This window comes from Telopea speciosissima, chromosome 3 (assembly GCF_018873765.1).
Source record: "Telopea speciosissima isolate NSW1024214 ecotype Mountain lineage chromosome 3, Tspe_v1, whole genome shotgun sequence".
Taxonomy (NCBI): Eukaryota; Viridiplantae; Streptophyta; class Magnoliopsida; order Proteales; family Proteaceae; genus Telopea; species Telopea speciosissima.
Genome location: NC_057918.1, coordinates 11,578,101 through 11,597,884, shown reverse-complemented (window position 1 = coordinate 11,597,884; position 19,784 = coordinate 11,578,101). Strand labels below are relative to the sequence as shown.

The 19,784-nt window shown below is 39.1% G+C and overlaps 2 protein-coding genes across 3 annotated transcripts in view; one reads left to right on the top strand and one right to left on the bottom strand.

The window, feature by feature from the left end:
- Nucleotides 1-751: 751 nt before the first annotated feature.
- LOC122654508 (thyroid adenoma-associated protein homolog) lies at nt 752-11,877 on the bottom strand. The gene is made up of 4 exons (XM_043848631.1): nt 8,497-11,877; nt 7,912-8,183; nt 4,623-5,225; nt 752-3,250 (listed from the first exon to the last, which is right to left on the bottom strand). The coding sequence occupies exons 1-4, from the start codon at nt 11,860-11,862 to the stop codon at nt 817-819; spliced, it is 6,675 nt and encodes a 2,224-aa protein (XP_043704566.1). The 5' UTR covers nt 11,863-11,877; the 3' UTR covers nt 752-816.
- Nucleotides 11,878-13,160: 1,283 nt separating this feature from the next.
- The window catches only part of LOC122654510 (probable hexosyltransferase MUCI70), a 28,050-nt gene continuing 21,426 nt past the window's right edge, over nt 13,161-19,784 (top strand). For both annotated transcript variants that reach the window (XM_043848633.1, XM_043848634.1), the window contains exons 1-3: nt 13,161-13,166; nt 13,763-14,033; nt 15,654-15,752. In XM_043848633.1, the coding sequence (XP_043704568.1) occupies nt 13,814-14,033; nt 15,654-15,752 (319 nt within the window). In that variant the 5' untranslated portion in view covers nt 13,161-13,166; nt 13,763-13,813. The remainder of the gene's footprint in view (nt 13,167-13,762; nt 14,034-15,653; nt 15,753-19,784) is intronic.

The window sequence follows — 19,784 nt, the reverse complement described above, 5'->3', positions numbered from 1 at the left end:
TAATCATTTCCAAAGCCCATTTGGCTCATGACTTCTGACTAATTAAAATTCCATTTACTGCCAGAGTTTGCAACTGTTCGCAACCTGATGGTCAAAGTCACGAGTCTCTCTCTCCCCAGTATTGGTGATGCAGAAAAGATTCCTGGACTGGTCTGCATCGATCATGCAAAGACCTAAACATGGACTGGGTCAACTTACTGATCCCAGTACTCATGCATTCGTTAAGGCCTTGAAAGGAGTGTCAAAAACTGAATTGAGCTTATTAGATCATGTTTGGGATTGAGTTTTATGACACCGAAATCAAATCGGATCGCATCAAAACCAATAAGGCACCAAATCGAACTTAAAAAACCGAATCGAATTTGGGGGATCTTCTAACCTCTAGGGTGGTTGATCCTGTAGTTCCTGTGAAGAAATTTCCATTCGTAACCCCTAAAGTATCTCTTCTTCTAAAACCCAACACCTATGAGGTTTTATTTTGTTGAGAAAGGAAAACAAAACCTCTGTATCCTTGCAGGGTTAATTTGTCAAACAATTGAAGACAATTTCCATTCCTAGACGTGGAATATATTATAAAGTATAACAATGTAGACAATGAAACTTATAACCATTACCAAACTTCTCAGGTTTGCTCTTCTTTCAGCAGTACATTTACCTCCAAGGATTCTCAGCCAGCAAAACCCCAGTTATGGGGCGAACAAGAGCTGTATGTTTTTGAAACACTTCAGAGAAATATTTAGCACTAATCTTCTTGAAATAAGCTACTCTATTCTATAAGCTTGAAATGGGTAATGTCAGTATTGTATAAATTACAGTTCACCTCAGAAGAAAATAAGGATCAAAACCTTCCCAGATGAAGCAATCACCTGATTCATCACTGAAAGGGTCCACAACACCAAGCTTTCTCTCATGTAATTGAATCACTAATGAATACAAGTTAGAAATTAATGGGTTCCTGAGAAAAGGTCGAATAGTTCCTCCAAGTTCAATGAGGTCAGTGAGTAGAGGCACACCAATCTCAGCTTCTCCATTGAAGAGGCATTGTGATAGGGCATAAAGGCCGAGCAAATTTGCATATAATGAGATAAATGTGTCCTTGTGGTTACCCATGCCGCCAATCCAATCAACACCATCATGCATCCCTATATAATCGCTAGAACAAGATATCAATTGATGGTAAAACCTAAGTCTCCTTTTTTGTAAGAAAATCATGACCTCGTTCCTGTTGCCCATGTTGGCTGCCCAAGACTTGGAGATCGGAAGCTTCTCCAAATGGAAACAACAAATTTGGCAAATCAACAACTTCTCCTCATGGTGATTATCAATTTCTTTGTCAAAAACCCGTCTAACTAGATCTCCTCTGGTTAGTGTCCAACTTGCAGTGTCCAGAACCCAGTTCGAAAGATAATTGAAGTACACAATCCAGTGTCCGAAGATTGAAGACAAAAACTCAAAGCTTGCTTCAATCACTTTCTCCACCTGGGTGGGAACAACCCCATTCTGCTGGCTTCTTCTGGATGCCTTTAAAGTAAAACACCTTTGGACATCTTCAGCAAGACTCTGTCTAAGCCCAATATCTTCATCCTCCAACAACCTGATACATGTGAACCATAAATCTAGTATTCCATAAGCGTAAGTGTCAGCAGCTTCTGATGGATCAAAATGAGGACACTTTTCTTCTGAAGGGATTTGGGTATTTGAGACAAAAGAACTGACATACTCGGCTTCTGCCAGCAACCCAGATGCAATAATGGATTCTGCAGCTGCCTTACGCATATTGACTGGCTCAGATGAGGAACTATGTTTCTTAATTAGGTTAATAAATGAATTGATGCATCCAAGGATCCGGGCCCATTTTTTTGGCTGATGAAGCAAGCTGGAATCAATGCTTTTTTCTACATCACAAGGAGAGGAGCTTTTGAATAAACATGAAAACTGCTTCACACATATCCCCATGCAGCATAATAGTGTTTCACGAGTCTTCAAATGTCTCGCACGCTTGTTCAAGGATAATAAATTATTCCAAAATTCAAATATTGTGTCATAATCCATCCCACCAACATAAATTGTCCCCATGCATTGGTCACCTGATTTCTTAAACTGCAGCATGTTCCAAGAGAAAAGAATTCTCAGAATGTAGTTAGTACATCTAGGGTTTTCCTCGACTGCTAAGATCTGCATCAGTGATGGCTGCAAGTAAGTCTTAGACCAGTGGTGAACAATGTAAGCGTCACTGTCAGATAGGCCATTGGTTACACCAAACCCCGTTGCTTTAAGGAACTTCAGAAGCCACTTTAGCGTAGCAAGTCGAACTTCGTAAGACGCATCAGATAAAGAAAGTATCAGTCTTTCCTGAAGTACAGGAACAGCATTCTCAATTTCAGGTGCTTTGGACAAATCTAATGCAGGTGAATAGCATCTCTGGGGCTTCATATGAAGATCTTCACCTGCATCTGTAGATGCTTGAAAAATGCAGTTGAAATAGGAGATGGCTGCCTGCCTGCGGAGTTCTATTTTAGTTGGATCATAAAATGGGGTTCCATCAGAAACCTCTGCATCTAAGCATTGCAAAGACGATTCAAGGAGGAGGCTACGGATAGAACCATAAAGTTCTCTCCTGCATGTCCTCACAACACTGAGCATGTGGTCCAGAACTTGTAAAAATGAGCAGTTAAGAACGGGACAAGGACACAGTCTGGGGTTGCCGATCCATGAACATGTCACGAGCACCTGTATCAAGTCACCAAGTATCCGATCTTTCTTAGAGACATCAGACAAGTTCCTGCAGTTGTTATCCAAGAGAGAACTTAACTGCAATAGCATGCCATGAATGGAATTAAATGAAGCCACATGGATCCCATCGATTCCGTCTACTGAGCTAGTTGAAATGGAGTTACTAGTCATCTGGCGTGTGTGAGGCAACTCATTGGCAATATTGAGCAGGACATTTGGCAGTTTCTCATTAGATACCAGGCCTATTAAAGCTCTTGATGCAAGAACACGAACTCGGAGATTGTTTTGCATTGAGCATCTTCTGATGAATGGCATGAACAGGAACGGATCCAGACCATCTTCATTTTCACTACTGAGTGGTGAGGGCTTCAGTCTGGATAAAAGAATTAGCATGGGACACAAGCTCGGATGCACAACTTTCGCGATGTTTGAACCCGAATGTTCAGAGGTACCATCCCCAAGAAACTCGGTTGCAATCTTCAATTCGTTGAACAGGAAAGGATGCAATATTGGATACCTTCAGGCATGAAAAATTATATTAGTTGACCCCATAAGGGGATCGAGACAAACACCATTGCGCTATAATACCCAGAAGAGAAATCACATCATACGACCTTGGTTATTTGAATAAGTACATGTCAAAGAATACAAGCAGGAAGTCAAATGCTGCTGCTGCTACTGATGCATAAACAGCACAACACACAGCATCTCCCTCTGAATCCATGCATCAGCAGTCAGCACACAATCATCATCCAGATATGACAATACTGAAACATAACTTTAGGACTTTGAATCATGTCGCATAAAACACACATAAACAAACAAACATTACTTTAAAAACAATGTAATCCATCTTAAAAAAGAAAAGAATGGTGCTTGACACAAAGTGCTATTTATTAAAAGGTGATCATCTCAGCTAAACCAGCATATGAAATATTGAAATTCCATCTTAGTTACATGTTTGAGTTTAATGGACAAAATACTACATCTGAATAACCTATCAAAAGTATTAGAACGATAAATCACATCCATTTAGTTGGAAAGAAAAAAAAAAGAGTACATAATTTTCCTCAGGAATACCACTAGAACAGAGGGGGAAAAGGTGGGTGGGGGGGGGGGGGTTGGAATCCTCTCAGTCTTGGTAAGGCCATGGTAAACTCCGTAGTAAAAAAAAATTCAGGAATAATTCACTCTTTTTTCCTTAGTCACACTCCACAACCACTAAATTTATTCATATAAAAGGACAAATCCAAAGAAGAATTAGACTATAAGATATTACATACAGCAACTGCATAGGAAATCCAAAAAACTGCAAATATCTTCAAAGTTTAAGCATTACACCGAGATCTGAGTATACAGTTTTGAAAAACTAAAAATAGGAAAATATTGTTAGTTCAGAAATGCCCAAGACATAAATCAGAATAAGACACCAAGCCATGAATAACAACAAAAGACACGGAAATAACATTTGCCATCATGCAATCATTTCTCATGAAAGTATTAGGAAAGTAAATCTTCACATAACAAGCAATCACTCCCAGATCCTAGATAATCATAGAAGAAAACACTGTCCGATCAGTTCAACGGCACATATACACCCAAAAGGGGCATTTTTCAAATATCTTAAGCATTAAAATATCAACAGAATATGCAGGCATTCAACACATGCATTTTTTTTATTCACCCAAAAAAAAAATATATCAACAGAATATGCAGGCATTCAACACATGCATTAGTTTTCAAGAAGTTATATGGTTTCATTTTTTCAACTGGATGATTAAAACGACATTTCCTCAAAGAAAGTAAAAGGAACAAAATCGAGTAGGGTAACAACCTCCACCCCTCGCCCCGGGGGGGGGGGGGAGAAGTAAAATGGTAACCAACAATACCTATGAAAAAATTCAAGCCCAGTTAATGCACGCCTTGCAGATTCACGTTTGTGTACATTAAGGAATCCAATCATGCGGCGAACCAAGGCAGTATATGCAAGACAAGCACTATTCCTAACCTCCCAATATTGAGAGGAAAATGAACGTATTGAAACAATCAAAGCCTCGGCACAAAAACCAGATGTATCAGCTGCTAGATTGGTGTCATTAAAAGAAGCCCTGAGGACATTGAATGCATGTACCATGGGAATCACACCCTCATCTCGGATTTTTGAGTTCTTTTCACTCACATCCGCCAGAATTGGTGGAGCACAAAAAGATGCCTGGTCAAGCTCTACAAAGTTCACATGCAAATCATTGTGCTGAGCCTGCTCACTATTAGCTCTTGTCGAATTGGTTAAAGGCATGTTAGCAACATCTATTAGCCATTTTAGAGCCCGCGGGAGGAGTTTCTTTGGAGTTCCTTCTGGTTCTGACAGAAAAAGAGCAATGAATGCAGCAGGAATCCCAGCACTTCTCCTTAACAAATCATCCACAGTTTGTCCCTTGGCCACAGTTCTTTCCATCAGTTGTTCCATCCAAGACTCTGTCATTTTACAAAGCCTGTGAAGGCAAATCAACCACAGTATTAAGAAATAAAAATTATAATGTGAACGGATGATTTCACCAATTATACACACACTTTATGGATTAATAACAACATATGCAAAGTAATGGGCATGATTAGTTATCACTTATCACTCAAAACCATCTTGTAGTAATTGGAAATAAGATAGATACACTTAAACTGAACTCAACAAAGCCTTAACCAACTTCTTCGGGCAGTATTGGAAATATAGATGACATCCATAATTTTGGGATAAAATTGATATAATGTAAGGATGCAATAAAGGATATCTGGGTACAATCAATTGTGAAAACAAATTTAATTGCTTTTAGAAAAACAAATATAAATTAGCATGTCAAGCAGCAAAAGTTTAACTATTTCTTTCTAACCTGATGAGCTTGGTAATTGAAAGGAAAACAATAAAGGAGATATAGAATTCCTAGGAAGAAAATTAACAATCTAAACATCATTAGACAGAAGTTGGGTTTTATGATGCACCATTCTATCAACTAAGGTCCTTATATTAGCAACAAATTGGGATTCTGTCTTTCATTTTCTTTCTTTGTTGGGTGCCCTCTGAGGATTCCAGGACAGTAGGTCATAAGAGATTGATGCAGATCAGGTGGATGAATCTGCTGTGGTGGGTCAAATTGATGGAAGAAAAGGAGAAGAGGGAGAAGAGAGGAGATCGATGAGAGAGAGAGAGAGAGAGAGAGGAGAGAAGGGAGAGAGAAATCGTGGGGGGAAAGAAGAGAGACAAAAGAGGCAAAACCCAAAACTTGGAAATTTCGGTCTGGCCGAAATGGCCCTCCGAGATGATTTTTCGAACTATGCTCCTAAGTCGTTGGCTACCTTTGGTAGAATTCTAAGTTAACTCAATTATTAAGAAAGACACCCAAACAATCAAGGAACTTAAAGACAAACCAAAGTTGGAAACTCCTACAAACCATAAGGCAATAAGAAGTCCTAGATAGACTAAACTAAGTGAAGATCAACTAATGAAAACCTGAAATAGAGGATGACCTTGCAAAGCATGGGATAGTAAGGGTTAGGATTTGTTTGGGCCAAGTATTCCTTTCTGATTATGTAGCGTTACTTGCACAGTTGCAGTCTCCTTTTTCAATTTTTGTATTGCATCATGTAGTCCCATGGGTTTGCCTATGCCCCTCAGTTTGCTTCTCATTCTTTCTATTCTTTACACTAAAATCAATCCATAAAGAAGGGGGGAAAAAAGAAGGAAAATGACGATACAGGAAATCAGAGACATGTTGTGATGCAGATTCATCACCAAATAGGGCTTGTTTCATTAGAAATAAGTCTAGCGTTGGGTTACATACATGTTGGGCCTTTGATCCCATGGGTTTCTAATGTAATAGGCCACTTTTCTGGGCCTAAAATAGGGGTACATAGGTTGCATACGGGATTAGCCCAATACTTAGTTTTTATTGTGTGTTTTTAATTGAGCCGGTTTAAATTGGTTGCATCCAATTGGTTCAATTGGTCTAATTTAAGTGAAGTGATCCTATTGGCTAAGAGGTTCTTATATCCTATTGGCTACTAGGGAATCTTCTTTATTTTAAGTAGTTTAAGTTGTTTTAAGTCATTAGGACTCTATTTTGAGTCTATTTGAGTTTCCTAGTCAGTTTAAGTTGCCTAATAGATTAGGGATAAGGTTAGGCCATTCCTTTTTAGTGTCTAAGTCTATTTTTGAGTCTTCTATATAAGTTTGTAAGGGAGGCCAGCATTGTATACGAATTTGATTAATAAAAATTAGCTTTATGCTTGCTGCCTTAGCTCCATCGTGAGTGTGCCTTGTGAGTAATATCAAGGTTGAAGGGATTGGTGGATCTCCAATCGACTCCTTGCATTGTGAAGATCGGGAGGGCTGCTACTTATCTCCTTGCATTGTGAAGATCGGGAGACCCCATTGTTCATCTTCAAAGTTGTTGCCATTGAAGACCTGTAACAAGTAAGAAATTCTGCAACTATTCTTCTTCCTTCTAGAAGGTCACATACAAGGTGATTTTCGTGAGAATTCTGCCCAGCCAAATCTAACCATTAGAATCTGTTAAAAATTTGATCAAGTCTTTCTCAAACCCTAAGAGAGACTCGATTCAAATTTCAGCACCATCCACCCAGCCGATTGTCTGAAATTACAGTTTTACCCCTCTCTCCTACTTCTACTAGGAAACCTCCATAACTCCAAATCTGTCCATCAGTTTCAAACCAAACTTTCAGCATACATCCCTTACATCATTGTTGACACTCGATCCAAGTTTCAGCCCCAAACTCCCACTTTATCCCCTCCATTCCTTCACTCCATTAAAACCCAAAACCTGCAACACAATTCTGTCCAGAACTGCAGAATTTTAAAACCTTCCCAAATCCTATTATTTTTATACCATATTGACCCCCTAGACCTGCCCATTAATACCCTATAAACCCCTTTCCCAATATCCAACCCTAACCCTAGGAATTGACCTAAATCCTAGTGCTGTCCATTCGAACCAGCAACCCCTTTTGTTATTTGATCTTGTTGTTTGGCTCCTAGTAGGCCTCCTACCTATCTAGGACTACATTATGTTGGGGTCATTAAAACAAACTTGATAGAGCATCCATTGAAGAAATAATATATATATATTTAAGATGCACTGATTTCAAAAGGCATGAATTGAAATATACCGTGGATCATTTGAACAAAGTAGACGATTGCAAAGAGCTGTAAATCCAGCCCGTGTCTTATCAATAGCACCATTGTGCTTCATTTTCAAAAGGATTTCCAAGAAATGATTCCCTATTTTCTCAAGTTGGATAATGTTAAGCATTGCATCAGATGTTGTAACTAGTGGTACATCACGAGCTTCACAAACAGGTTCCCTGTGCTTAGTTGAATCTGAAAAAGCACTACTCGGCAAAGGTATTTTCCTTATGATGGTTCCCAGGAGAAGACTCACCTGAAGAACAAAAATTACCATTTCTCCATTAACGTTCTGCATTTGTTAAATAAAAAAACTGAAGTTATCTGGGCATGCACAAATTGTTCTTTTTAATTTTTATATTCCTTTTCTCTCCGGTGGAAATTCAAAACTTAAACTGGAAAGTAAAAGTACAGACGTAAGTTAAAAGCTCTAAAATCCGATCTCTAGTCATCGCTTTTCAAAATGGATCTCAGCTACTACCCAGCAATGTATACCAAGTAAATGTCAGCAAAATTGATTAATATAGGAAAGATGGAATCCACCAGAGTAAAAAAAATAAAATTTGTACCTCTTTCATAGCAAGCCAAGAACCAACCATGACAATCTGTTCTGATTGTTTGACATTGTCCACAAGCTTTGAATTATTGACCTGAAGTTCCGGGGAAGACATAGCTACATCCATTTCAACTGGTGCATCCGAAAGAAAAGACTCATCAACCACATCATCCATGTCTTCAGGGAGACACCATGCATCTGCAGATACCACCCAAAGTGCCAACGAAGTTATCCGCATGATCAGCTCAAGTAGCTTATCCAGTGCAACCTTCATCTCGGAACTGCTGGACAAAACAATATTGGAATTCCAATCCAGCTCGTCAAAAGTGTATCGAAGCGTAAGCAATATACCATGAACAAAGCTGTTCTTACATGCTTCAGAAAGGTCCTTCTCTCCCTCTACCACAGCAAAATGCAACCAATCAATCAAGGATAGTATATAATCTATCACAGGGAATTTCGATTTACAAATTTGTGTATCCCCATTAATCAGTTTGTACTGTGAATTATGAGGAACAGTGTTAACTAAAGCTCCAACTCGCCAGCCAAGCTCCAATACATATTTCCTAAATATAAGCCGCAAAGTCAAGGCACCTGCATCACTTTCTCTGACACGTGGACTGCATACCAACCTCTTAGCCCATGTAATCACTTCCTTGACTGTGTCTTGACTGGAAATGCCAGGAAGTGGGGTAGGGAAATTTAGAAGTATCCGAAAAGAACACTCTCTCAGTCTGTCCCAACTATCGATTATTGATCCAACCAACAATAAAGTTGAATCAGGTAGCGTGAACCCTTCACTGTAGGGATAAAGACAGGTTGCAGGAGATATGGAACTACACATACCTTGCGGATCAGGTATTATAGGCCAGACATTGATCATTATCAGGATGAGCTCCATGGCCATAATTTTCCTCTCATATGGCGCAGAAGGATAACAAGAAAAAAATAGAAAGGAACTTAACCACTTCATAAAATGAAAAAGATTCTGAGCTCTATCAGCTACATTTTCCTTGTTTGCCTTATCTTGGTCCACTTTATAATTGCCTGAGCACCCTAGCGGCTGCCAGTGACCTTCTTTAAACTGTCTCTCCAATGCCGTCCTAGCCCGAGCAAAGAACTTTCTAAACAAGCTGGTCCACTTCATCTGAAAGCCCGTTGAGCTACACCGCATATTCAGGGGCATCGCTTCCTTCATTAGGCTCAGTTCCAAAGGAGAAGGCAGAGTAGATGTCTTAGCGTTCAAGAAGAGAGACTCTGCAGCATCAATACGGAGTGTTTCATCAACATGGGTCAATGCCAGCACTAGCCATTCCACAATGATTTTGACCTTTCTTCCCTTGATACAAACAAACGCAAAAAGGTCACAACCTTCTGTTTCCAGACCATCCTCTTCCTGAAGCACTGAAGAGTCATGGTACCAATCAATGTCACCTTCTATCAGTGCAAGCAAGCGAGATACCTTCATTAATGAAACCAAAGCAGCTACTTGCTGGTCAACCATTAAATCCTTGTCACAACCAGCAAGCTCGGGATAAACCATTTCAGTTTTATCTCCACTCCCAACTGAGATAAAAGCAAGCATTGCAAATATACTATCCACATCAACTTCAAGCAGAACAGGCAGTGCATAAGTGTTTAAGTTAGAACGGAGTTTTGAAGCTCCAGAAACAAGTCCATAAAGAACAGGAGGTAAGCAGTGCCCTCTGAAAGTTACATACCCTCTGTCAACGCCATAACTGCTCCAGCACTCATCACGCAAGCATTCAAGGAAGCACTTAAAGAACGTTGTGGCAGCACAGCACACATCATCATCCACATAAGCATGAGCCGTTTCAAACAGTAAGTCTGGGCTCATGTCTAAAAGAGTTTTTGCACCCAACCTCTTGGTAAGAGAAGCTAAAGGAACATATCTTCCCTTGCAACGCGACCCTAGACGAAGAAGATCCCCTGCAGTCTTCCATAAGAAGGACTTCCTTCCCACGCTCCTCTCCGCCAAAGGAAGTGTGGATTGAATATCTAGAAGAAGATCGAAAATGAGATGAACTTGTTTGACTGTCTGACTCAGAGGGTCCTCCAAGTTATTCCATATTATTCTCAATATTCGAGCTCCCATGTTCTCAGGGAGTGGGTCATAATTTTCAGACCGATTGACAAGTCCGGCTAGTATTGAGGTTTTTATCTGTTGGAAGCAGATCTGCATAACGGTTAAGACATGGAAATTAAAGTGGCTATCAATGGGATCTTCGCAATAACTGCATAGCTCAGGCAAAATCCCATCAAACAGTATGGTCCAAATCAAGTCATTCCTAGTACCATGGAAATTTAAATCCTTTACACTATCCTTTGATAAAATAAACTGGGTATTGAGCACCATCCGTGGAATTGCAGTAAGGATTCCCCTCAGCAAGCAGAGCCTACTCAATACTGAGAATTCCTTGATTTCCAAACATAGAAATCCTATATAAGGTAACCCGGAATCTGAACTTCTGAATTCATCCTCGTAACCAGAAATTGAACATCTAGTCTGATGGTAAAAAAGCTTAACTAGAGACAAAGCAAGCTCTTGAGGATTCATACACGCTTGGAGAGCAGCACAGAAACCCACACCTGCGGCCACCCAGCAATCCCTTGAAAAGGCTGGTGATTTCAATATTCTTATTATTGATTTCATAACAATCTCAAATATGGTCGAATCTTCAGGGATTAGAGTTCTTCGGCAACATCCGGGATCAGTAAACCTTGAGGGAAAGCGCTGAAGCAAGTAATATAAACAAGACAATGCCTCCTGACATTGCTCCATGACAATGGGTGAAGGCCGGGAGCCAACTTCAATCTCGGAAACCACAGCATTCATACCAAAAGCTACATCCAAAGCTACCGAAACAGAGCATTCCTCCACGATTTCCAATAAAAAGCTCAACTTAGGGCAACTCATCAACGACAGCGCCACACGAGATACAGAAAATCTCTTTCCTTTCGAACCTAAAACACCATATTCATCACACAGCGATCGGAGACAACTTCCAATTAGGGACTGGTGATCACGGGGTCTGGCGAGAACAGAAACTAGAGTTCTGTGCAACGGCTGAGAATTCTCAAGAAACAGTACCTCCAAATAAAACCGAGCTGCCTCTGAAACTACAACATCTCCACTAATGCTTAGCAACTCTCCAAAAGACGAACTGACTTTCTTTACGTATTCAACTTGCGAGTAAGTCGAGTTTAGAGAGATCAACTCTTTCAGTTCAGTAAAGAATTTTAGAGAAGATATATCCGAAGGCAATTCATTCAGGGAGTCGATGTAATACTGAGGGAATATCACAGCGCTGTAAGTGCACCGGTGCCGGTGCTGCAAAGCTCGCCATTTTGCAGACATCCTAACTCCTCCAGGCTTCAATCTGAAAAACTTGAGCTACAGTTTGAGATAAATAAGCTTACCTAGATTCAGCACTGTTAAATGGAACGGAGGAGAGACAGGCTGAGATTGAATGTTCACCTGGTCGAAGTGATTACTCTGATCTTTTATTGACGAAATTTCTTCTTTCTTGCAAGTTCACTCGAGCCCGACAATGGGGAAGAATTTCTCCGGTGTGGCTCTTCCTCCACTTCCTATTAGGAAGCGAGGAAGAGAGCGGCGACGTAAGAAGGGAGCAGAAAGAAAGGAGCAAACCTCTGGATTGAAAGCTTACAGAGGACGTTTTTTGGTTTCCCGGTTCGTTAATACAGTAGGCAGTGTGACTCGAGGAATTAGGGCAATCACGGGCTCACGGCTGTGGTGTCGCCTAATGATTTCTATTTCAATTTCAGGGCGATTTTTATTTTAGAAATTGTTTGGTTTGATTTTTGAATTAAAAATCAAATAAAATAGAAATTCTAAAATAAATGAGGAGATGTTTCAATTTTAGAACTAAAAATAATTTCTGAAATAAACACACGATTGATTTGATGGGTAAAATAGTAATTTCAAATTAAATATAAAACACCACCTTTTTTTTTCTCTTGATCTCACCATCACCAGTTCACCCCGTTACTACTACTTTACAGCCAATGCCACCACCATTGCCACCTTGCCACCATCACCACCACCGTTATCACTATCGCCCTGCCACCACCACCACCCTTTACCAAAAAAATATATAGAATATATTTTCAAAAATTGAACTACAAAATATACTTCATATGTTTTAAAATATTTCAGATTGATGAAACCAAAACAATTTCAATTTTTTGATAAAAAAAATTGTATTTGTTAACTATTTCATGAAATCAATTTGAAATCGAAATAGAAATCGTATCAAACCGGTTCAATTCATTTGGACCATTTTGATTCATTTGAACATAAAATTAATTCCACTCCCAAATTATTCTTAAAAAATATTCTAAAAGAACGTTGCAAACGGGCCTTATTTCCCACTAAACTATACCTTTCCCTTTCATGTAGAAAAAGGGGAAAAAGTATACCTTTCTGAAAAGCAATTATCTGTTTTCCATATCTTCTGTCACTTGTGGAACCAAAATAATCGTATTTCAGGTATTCGGCAAGCCTCCAGGAAACCGCCAAAGCACAAACAAAACGGAGCAATTCGATATCCGACAGTTCCGGAGATTCACGGGGTTCAAAAGTAAAGCTTGAAGCATTATCAGTTTCAGCCAATCTACCGGACTTGAAATCCACATCTGGTTCGTTCCACCGGTACTAACTTTGTCTCTGATTGCAGTAATGTATGATCTATTCACTCTCTGGTTTGCACTGTCATTCCATATCTGTAGAACTCCTAAGCTTGGTTTCGACCTGTTTTATCGATTGTTGCTTCGTTATAGGGGATCAGTGGATTTTGTATTGTGTGTTTCTCATGTGTTTTTTATGACAATGGTTCTGTGAATTTTCTTCACCTGATGTCATCCTCGGAATGAAATCACAGGATTGCGGGACCAAATTAAATGCACTCTCCCATCCTTGAATTCTAAATTCTATGTTAATGCAGTATAATAGTATGCTTATGGTTTTTGTTATTATATTGTTTTCTTCAAGAAACGTTGTTGAAGGCAGACATGGGGACCTGGATTTATGCATTTTTTATTTATAATAATAATAATAATAATAATTAATAAAAAAAGAAAGAAAAAGAGTGAAGTACTGAACACATTACAAATGGACTGCAGAACTGTTATCAGCTTTCTTTTTTTTTTGTGATGGGTGGAATTTAATTATTATCTGCTTTTACTATGGGTGTAACGATGTTATTAATTTTTATATGCAGATTTTTTCTCCTCAGGCGAATTGTCCAACAGATGAGCTCGTTGATATAGCATTGTCAGATGTCACTATGACCCTTCTCAGTCACACTAGCGAACTGTTACCGGAAAGAAGAGATAATGCTGGTTCAGTTATTCGATCTTATGAACGAAATGAGTATGGTTCAAGATCCCGTCGAGGGAGGAGGTTTGGTCATGCTACCAGACGGAGGCTTTCATTTTGGATGTTTTTGCTTGTGCTGCTTTTCTTGATATGTTTGTCAATCTTTGGCAGAAAATTGCCATTCCCTGGTGAGCTTTGAACATATAAGCCTATCACTTTAAATTGTTTCCAAAGTTATCTATTTTTCTTTTTTAACTGGTAAAGGATAGTTTATTAGAAATAAACAGTAGCCCCGCAGGGGCCTGACTTGTATATACAAGCCTCTATTACAGTCTTCAAACTACAGAACCCCCGGCCCCCCCCCCCAAAAAAAAAAAAAACAAAAAAAAGAAACTAAATGGCTGAGCAAAAGGATTATGCCATAAATGTTGGCACCCATAATTATGGGAGTCAATAAACTCTTTATGCTTTGGGGCCAGAAGATGATCAGCTCCTTTGCTTTGGAAGCCGCCTTATAGGTGGGTCTGGATGCCTTCTAGAGCTCCTTTGTTTCTTCCAACTCTGCCAAGTGTATTGATAGCCATAGGTGTCAGCTACCAGAAATTGGCCTAGTTTAGCCCAACACATAATGGACCAGTCCTTAATCTCGAATCATCTCCATGAGTGTTTTCTGCATGATCCACGGAATTCCATTTAGCCCAACACATAATGTACCAGTCCTTAACCATGAATCATCTCCATTAGTATATTCTGCATGACCCACAGAATATATCACTCCCAAAAAAAAGAACTCAAAAACAGACTCCACATTTTCTGCACTTATAAGACATATATATGTTGGGAATAATATGGCTGTGTAACCAAATTGATCAATATTTAAGATTCTTTTCAGTGCTGTTGTCCAAGAAAGAACTGAAATTTTAGAGGTGATCCTTCAGCCAACGTCACCGTGTTGTATAAAGTAGGAGGAAAGGTTTTATTAATAATCAAAAGTTTTTCTGTTTTCCACATTCTCATCTTCCTATTCTCTATGGATGTAAACATTTTAGAGTCTCCAAAAACTTAAGGAAAAAAAATGGATCTCCTGACCATTAAAAGGCTGCAGAGACTAGCTGCCGATCAGAGGAAGGAAGGTAGGGGTCAATATAATATCCTAGATGGTCTTGCTGTCCAGAGTCACCTCCAGGCATTGTTGAATCACCAAAGCAGCAAATATTCTGAATCTCACAGAATTGAAAGGCTGAAGCCATTAATCATTCATAAAAAATCGTGGGGATGCTGAAACCCCCTTACATGCTTTTATAACTTGCTGATGTAATTTTGGTTCAGACTAGTCTTCGGAAACTAATAGAAAAAAAACAAAATAAAAGAAGTATATTCAATCTATAGCTGTGAGTAGGTGTCCTATTACAAGCTAAAAACTGAAAACTTAAACTGCACAAAAGCAAGTGAACTGCAGAACCTGGTTGAACCAGAAAACTGGTTCAAACCATGAACTGCAGGGTGAGAAGGTCCTGTTTCTTATGCTATCACAAGCCCTTTCTTCTACTGTGGTATTTCATCTGGAATCTTGAATCTGCATAAAAAACTTATCTCATGGCTCACTAGTCCATTGTTTCTTGAACCGATCATCAAGTCAAGGAAAATTAGTGGTAAATGTTGAAACGGAGTCTTGAGTCATCTAATACTCAGTTTTCAACTTCAGTTATCCTTTCTTCAAGTATATGTTGTTCCTCTTGATGGCATTTTAATTTTCTTTGATGCTTTTAATTTTCTTCTTTCTTTATTCTTTTAACTACTCTTTGTAGGTAAAATTGAGGGTGAAACTTCAACCCAATGGGATATACATCAAGAAACTTCAGAACAATACAGTTTAGAACAGCCTAGAAGTAAACGTCGTAAGCAACGTATGTTTGGCACGCTTTCCCTTCTTTTATGATTCTCTTCCATCATGTTACATGCTATTGCTGTTAAAAAATTATCTTTTCCAGTGAGATCCAAGTGATTTTGTGCTTTTATTTTAATGGCCTAATCTAGTTGCCTATGATTCAATGTCTTATAAGTCACTTCTTTCTTATTGATGTAAGCCATAATCTTATTTGTTTATGAACCATCTTAGCTTAATTGAGGGAAAAAACTGACTGGTAATTTCCATTTAATACCTTGCTTCTTTTGGGGTGGGTCTAAGGTACAGAAAACGAGGTTTGCAAAATTTTTATTCCCTACTGCATTGGTACATATTTCATGTCTCACTTTTGTCCGAATTTATTGGTCATTAGATGACGTTATGGACCTTATCCATTTTAAAATTATTAGTAGGATGAGAATTATAAAGGCCCAGATGACAACTCAGCACATGATGCTGTTTCCTTTTTTGGTATCAGCATGTAATGCTGTTTCAGATATTACAAACATTTCCTTAATTTTCATCCTGTCTACGAAGAGGTAGTCTTCTTGATGATTTCAAGAGCTTTCTTCAAACTCCATTCTAGGAGTTTCTCTTGGTAAGGTTCAAAACTTCTTGTACAGATACTGGACTAATATTGTTTTTGATGAATTGGCATAGTTTTCAACACAGCCCAAAAAAAAAAAAAACATTGAGACATCATTTGACAAAATGCAACAATATGATTTTTTTTGTTCTTCTGTACTTTTCTTTTCTTTTCTTTGTGTTTGTGTTGTCTAAGGGGTGATGGGGTTTGGTTTTAGCTTGAACCACTGAGTTGGGAGGTAGAAAAAACTGGGATACGTTGGCACACCAACTATAGACAAAACACTTCTGGTCATGTGCACGCATTAAACATCTTGCCCAGGGTTCTAGTGCCCTACTCAGGGTAAAACTCCAAGAAGTATGTCCTACTTTCTGGGTAGGGTTTTGAGGTTGTGAACTTGCTGACTTCATAAAGTTTCTGAGTGTCAATACTCCAATAAGTATGTCCTACTTTCTGAGTCCTTTCCTCATCTACTGACAGACTAAACACCATGTTTACCTACCCACCAAGCTCCTCCTAGAAAGAGGGTGGGTGGTGGGATGTTGGATGGGGAGAAGATTTTTTGTTGGGAAAGATTGGTTAGCATTGTTACAATTTGCAAGAACTTCATAGTTCATACCTATGCATCTTCACTCGGTCTTTGTTTTACTACTTTACCGATACTGAAGCCAATGACATAACGTCATGTTGTTTTGGTTTAGCCAAATGCAAGTTTTATATGGAACTTGCAATGGCTCACGTAGTTTAATTACATAAACGATCAATTTGAACCCCTCTAAATTTTTGGGACTAATTGACCCAGTCACATTGATGGGTTTCTAGAAGCCTAAGAGATTGGGTTCAGAAACTCAATTGAAAACCAGAACTGCATTGAAGAGCAAAAAGTGCTGATTCAAGAGAAATTAAATATCTAATGATCAGAAACTCAGATTGAAGGGAAACCTTGATCGAAGATTTGATTTGTAGAGGGGAACAACTTCTCAAAAGAAGAGTCTGATCTGTAGTTATAAAGTTATCCTATTAGGGATAGGATGCTTGAAAACAGAATTCTAGAATTGATTACTGATAGCAGGTTTTAATGGGTTCAAAACAGCAATAAAAAATGCATCAAAACACCAACAGATTTCAGAAATAATATAAGGATACTAATTTGAAACAGAAAATCAAATCTGATCTTAAATTAGAGTAGAACTAAAAATCCAATTTGAAGTAGGACTCTAAGAAATCAGCACAAAAACCAAAATTTGAAACCGTGGGGGTGTTTAGAATACTATGTAATTACCAAGTGTGAAATCAGATTTGGAATCACAGTGGAAACAATGGAGAAATTGAAATTCCAGCGAGTAGGGTATGCTCAAGAAGAGAATAGAAACCAAAATGCTGACTGATTTGATGGTGAACAAGATGAAGAAGAATGGAAGAGAAGTACAAGGATATGGAGCAAGCATCTCACATGGAACTAGATTGCAATCCCATCAACCTTTCTGGCTACCTTAGAATCTCATCAAGGGTTGCGCTGCATCTCCCAACATCATTCTGAATCTCACAGAAGATTGGAAGCAAAAGCCAACTTTATTCAATTAGCAAACTGTGGGGTTTATGAAGCCTTACAATAGAAACTGAAATAGGAAAGAAGGATGAGGGAAACTCTATCCAAAGTAGGTACAGGTGTCCCATATGACTAACACTCTATCTTATCTAAATAGTTAGAATAGATGTCCCGCATTACTAAAACTCGATCCAAACTAGGTAGAAGAGTCTCTTCAGACGAGACTCTATCCAAGCTTTACTGGTTAAGAGATAAACAATAAAATAATGAAATAATACAACCCAAACTAAACTAAGAAAGTAAATCCCGTATTCCAACCTTCCACCCATATTTTAGGCCCATTAAAGTGGCCTATTACAAAGAAAACCCATGGATTAAAGCCCAGCATATATATATATATATATCCAACCCAAGGCTTATTTCCGCTAAAATAAGCCCAATTCTGTGTTTTATCTGCATCACACATGAAGAGGGTCGTTGCTTGGTGCGATGACAAGGTCTCGTTACTGCCAGTGCAGTGGCACGGGTTCGAGTCCTGGGAATCAGCCTCTCCGTGAAGGGGATAAGGCTGCCTACCATCTGCCTCTCCCAGACCCTTTGAAACACGGGAGCCTTGTGCACTGGGTACGTCCCTTTATCTGCATCACACATGTAATCTGTGACTAGTCCAAGATGTTAGGACATAGCTGAAGAGATTTACTGGTTTTGGGACTTTTTGTGCAGAAAGAAGGCACCTGTATCTCTCTGTTTTGTCTAAAAGGTGAGGGAGCCAGTTAATGTGAAATTATTAGATTCTTTTTCTTATTATCACTCATCGTTCACTTTGTTGAACAAGTGTTCCAGATTTTTTTTTGATTACCTTTGGGGGGGGGGGGGTTTTGATGAATTGGATTTGTTGTAATAACTGAATATGCCATTCCATTTGTCCCTAACCTAGAAACATTTTGCTTGAAGTGGGCGCGGCGCAGCCCCTTTCGAGTCACTGGAGAGGACAGAGAGGGGTCGCAGTCCTCTAGCAGGCTCCACATCCCATACCACTCCTCTCCTATATGCTTTTTGTCACCTATCCTGATGTATTATTCAGCAGCCAGAAAGAAGAGGAAGAGAGGCTCCTGTGATAGCTTGAAGACCAGGGCCTCTTCTTGTCCTACGGTTCATGGTTTGAATCAGTTTTCTTGTTCAACTGAACCTGTGGTTCATTCCAGTCGTGGGTCTAGTTTAGGAGTTTTAATTTTATTACGTTATTGTCATTAGCTGGCTAGACTAGTATCTATGTAATCCCGTTCTTTTTTAATCAAGTTTTTCTTAATTTAGGTTGTTTGGTTACTGGTTAGACTAGGATACTTCCATACACAGCCTGCACATGAAGGAATTTTCTATTCTGTTTGGGTTCATTTCTTTCCTTATTTCAAAGATTGAGTCAGTTAAGAACTCCTCCATAACAGCAGATCGATGGGATGGAGTTAGGATTGCATTGAGTCCTATTTTGAGTTTTGTTGTTAGAATTTTATAAATATATGTAAGAGGATAAGCGTTAGCCTCCCCCACTATTTGATGAATAGAAGTCGGTGCAGTTGCTAAATCTGCACAATTCCCCCTTCATGTGTGGTTACCTGATGCCATGGAGGGCCCTACCCCTATTTCGGCTCTTATACATGAGTAGCAACAGGAATTTTTATTGTAGCTCGGCTTCTTCTCTTTTTTACAGCCATACCTCACATAATGTACCTAATTCTTTGGGCTTTCAGCCCTTGAGTTCTGTGAGATTCAGAGCTCTGTTTTGCTGTGAGATGCAGTGAAGCCTTGGTGGGAGCGATGCCAGCCCTGAGGATCAGGTGGGATTCCTGATTCATATCTTCTCTTCTTTCTATCTTCTTCTTCCATGGTTACAGGTCAGA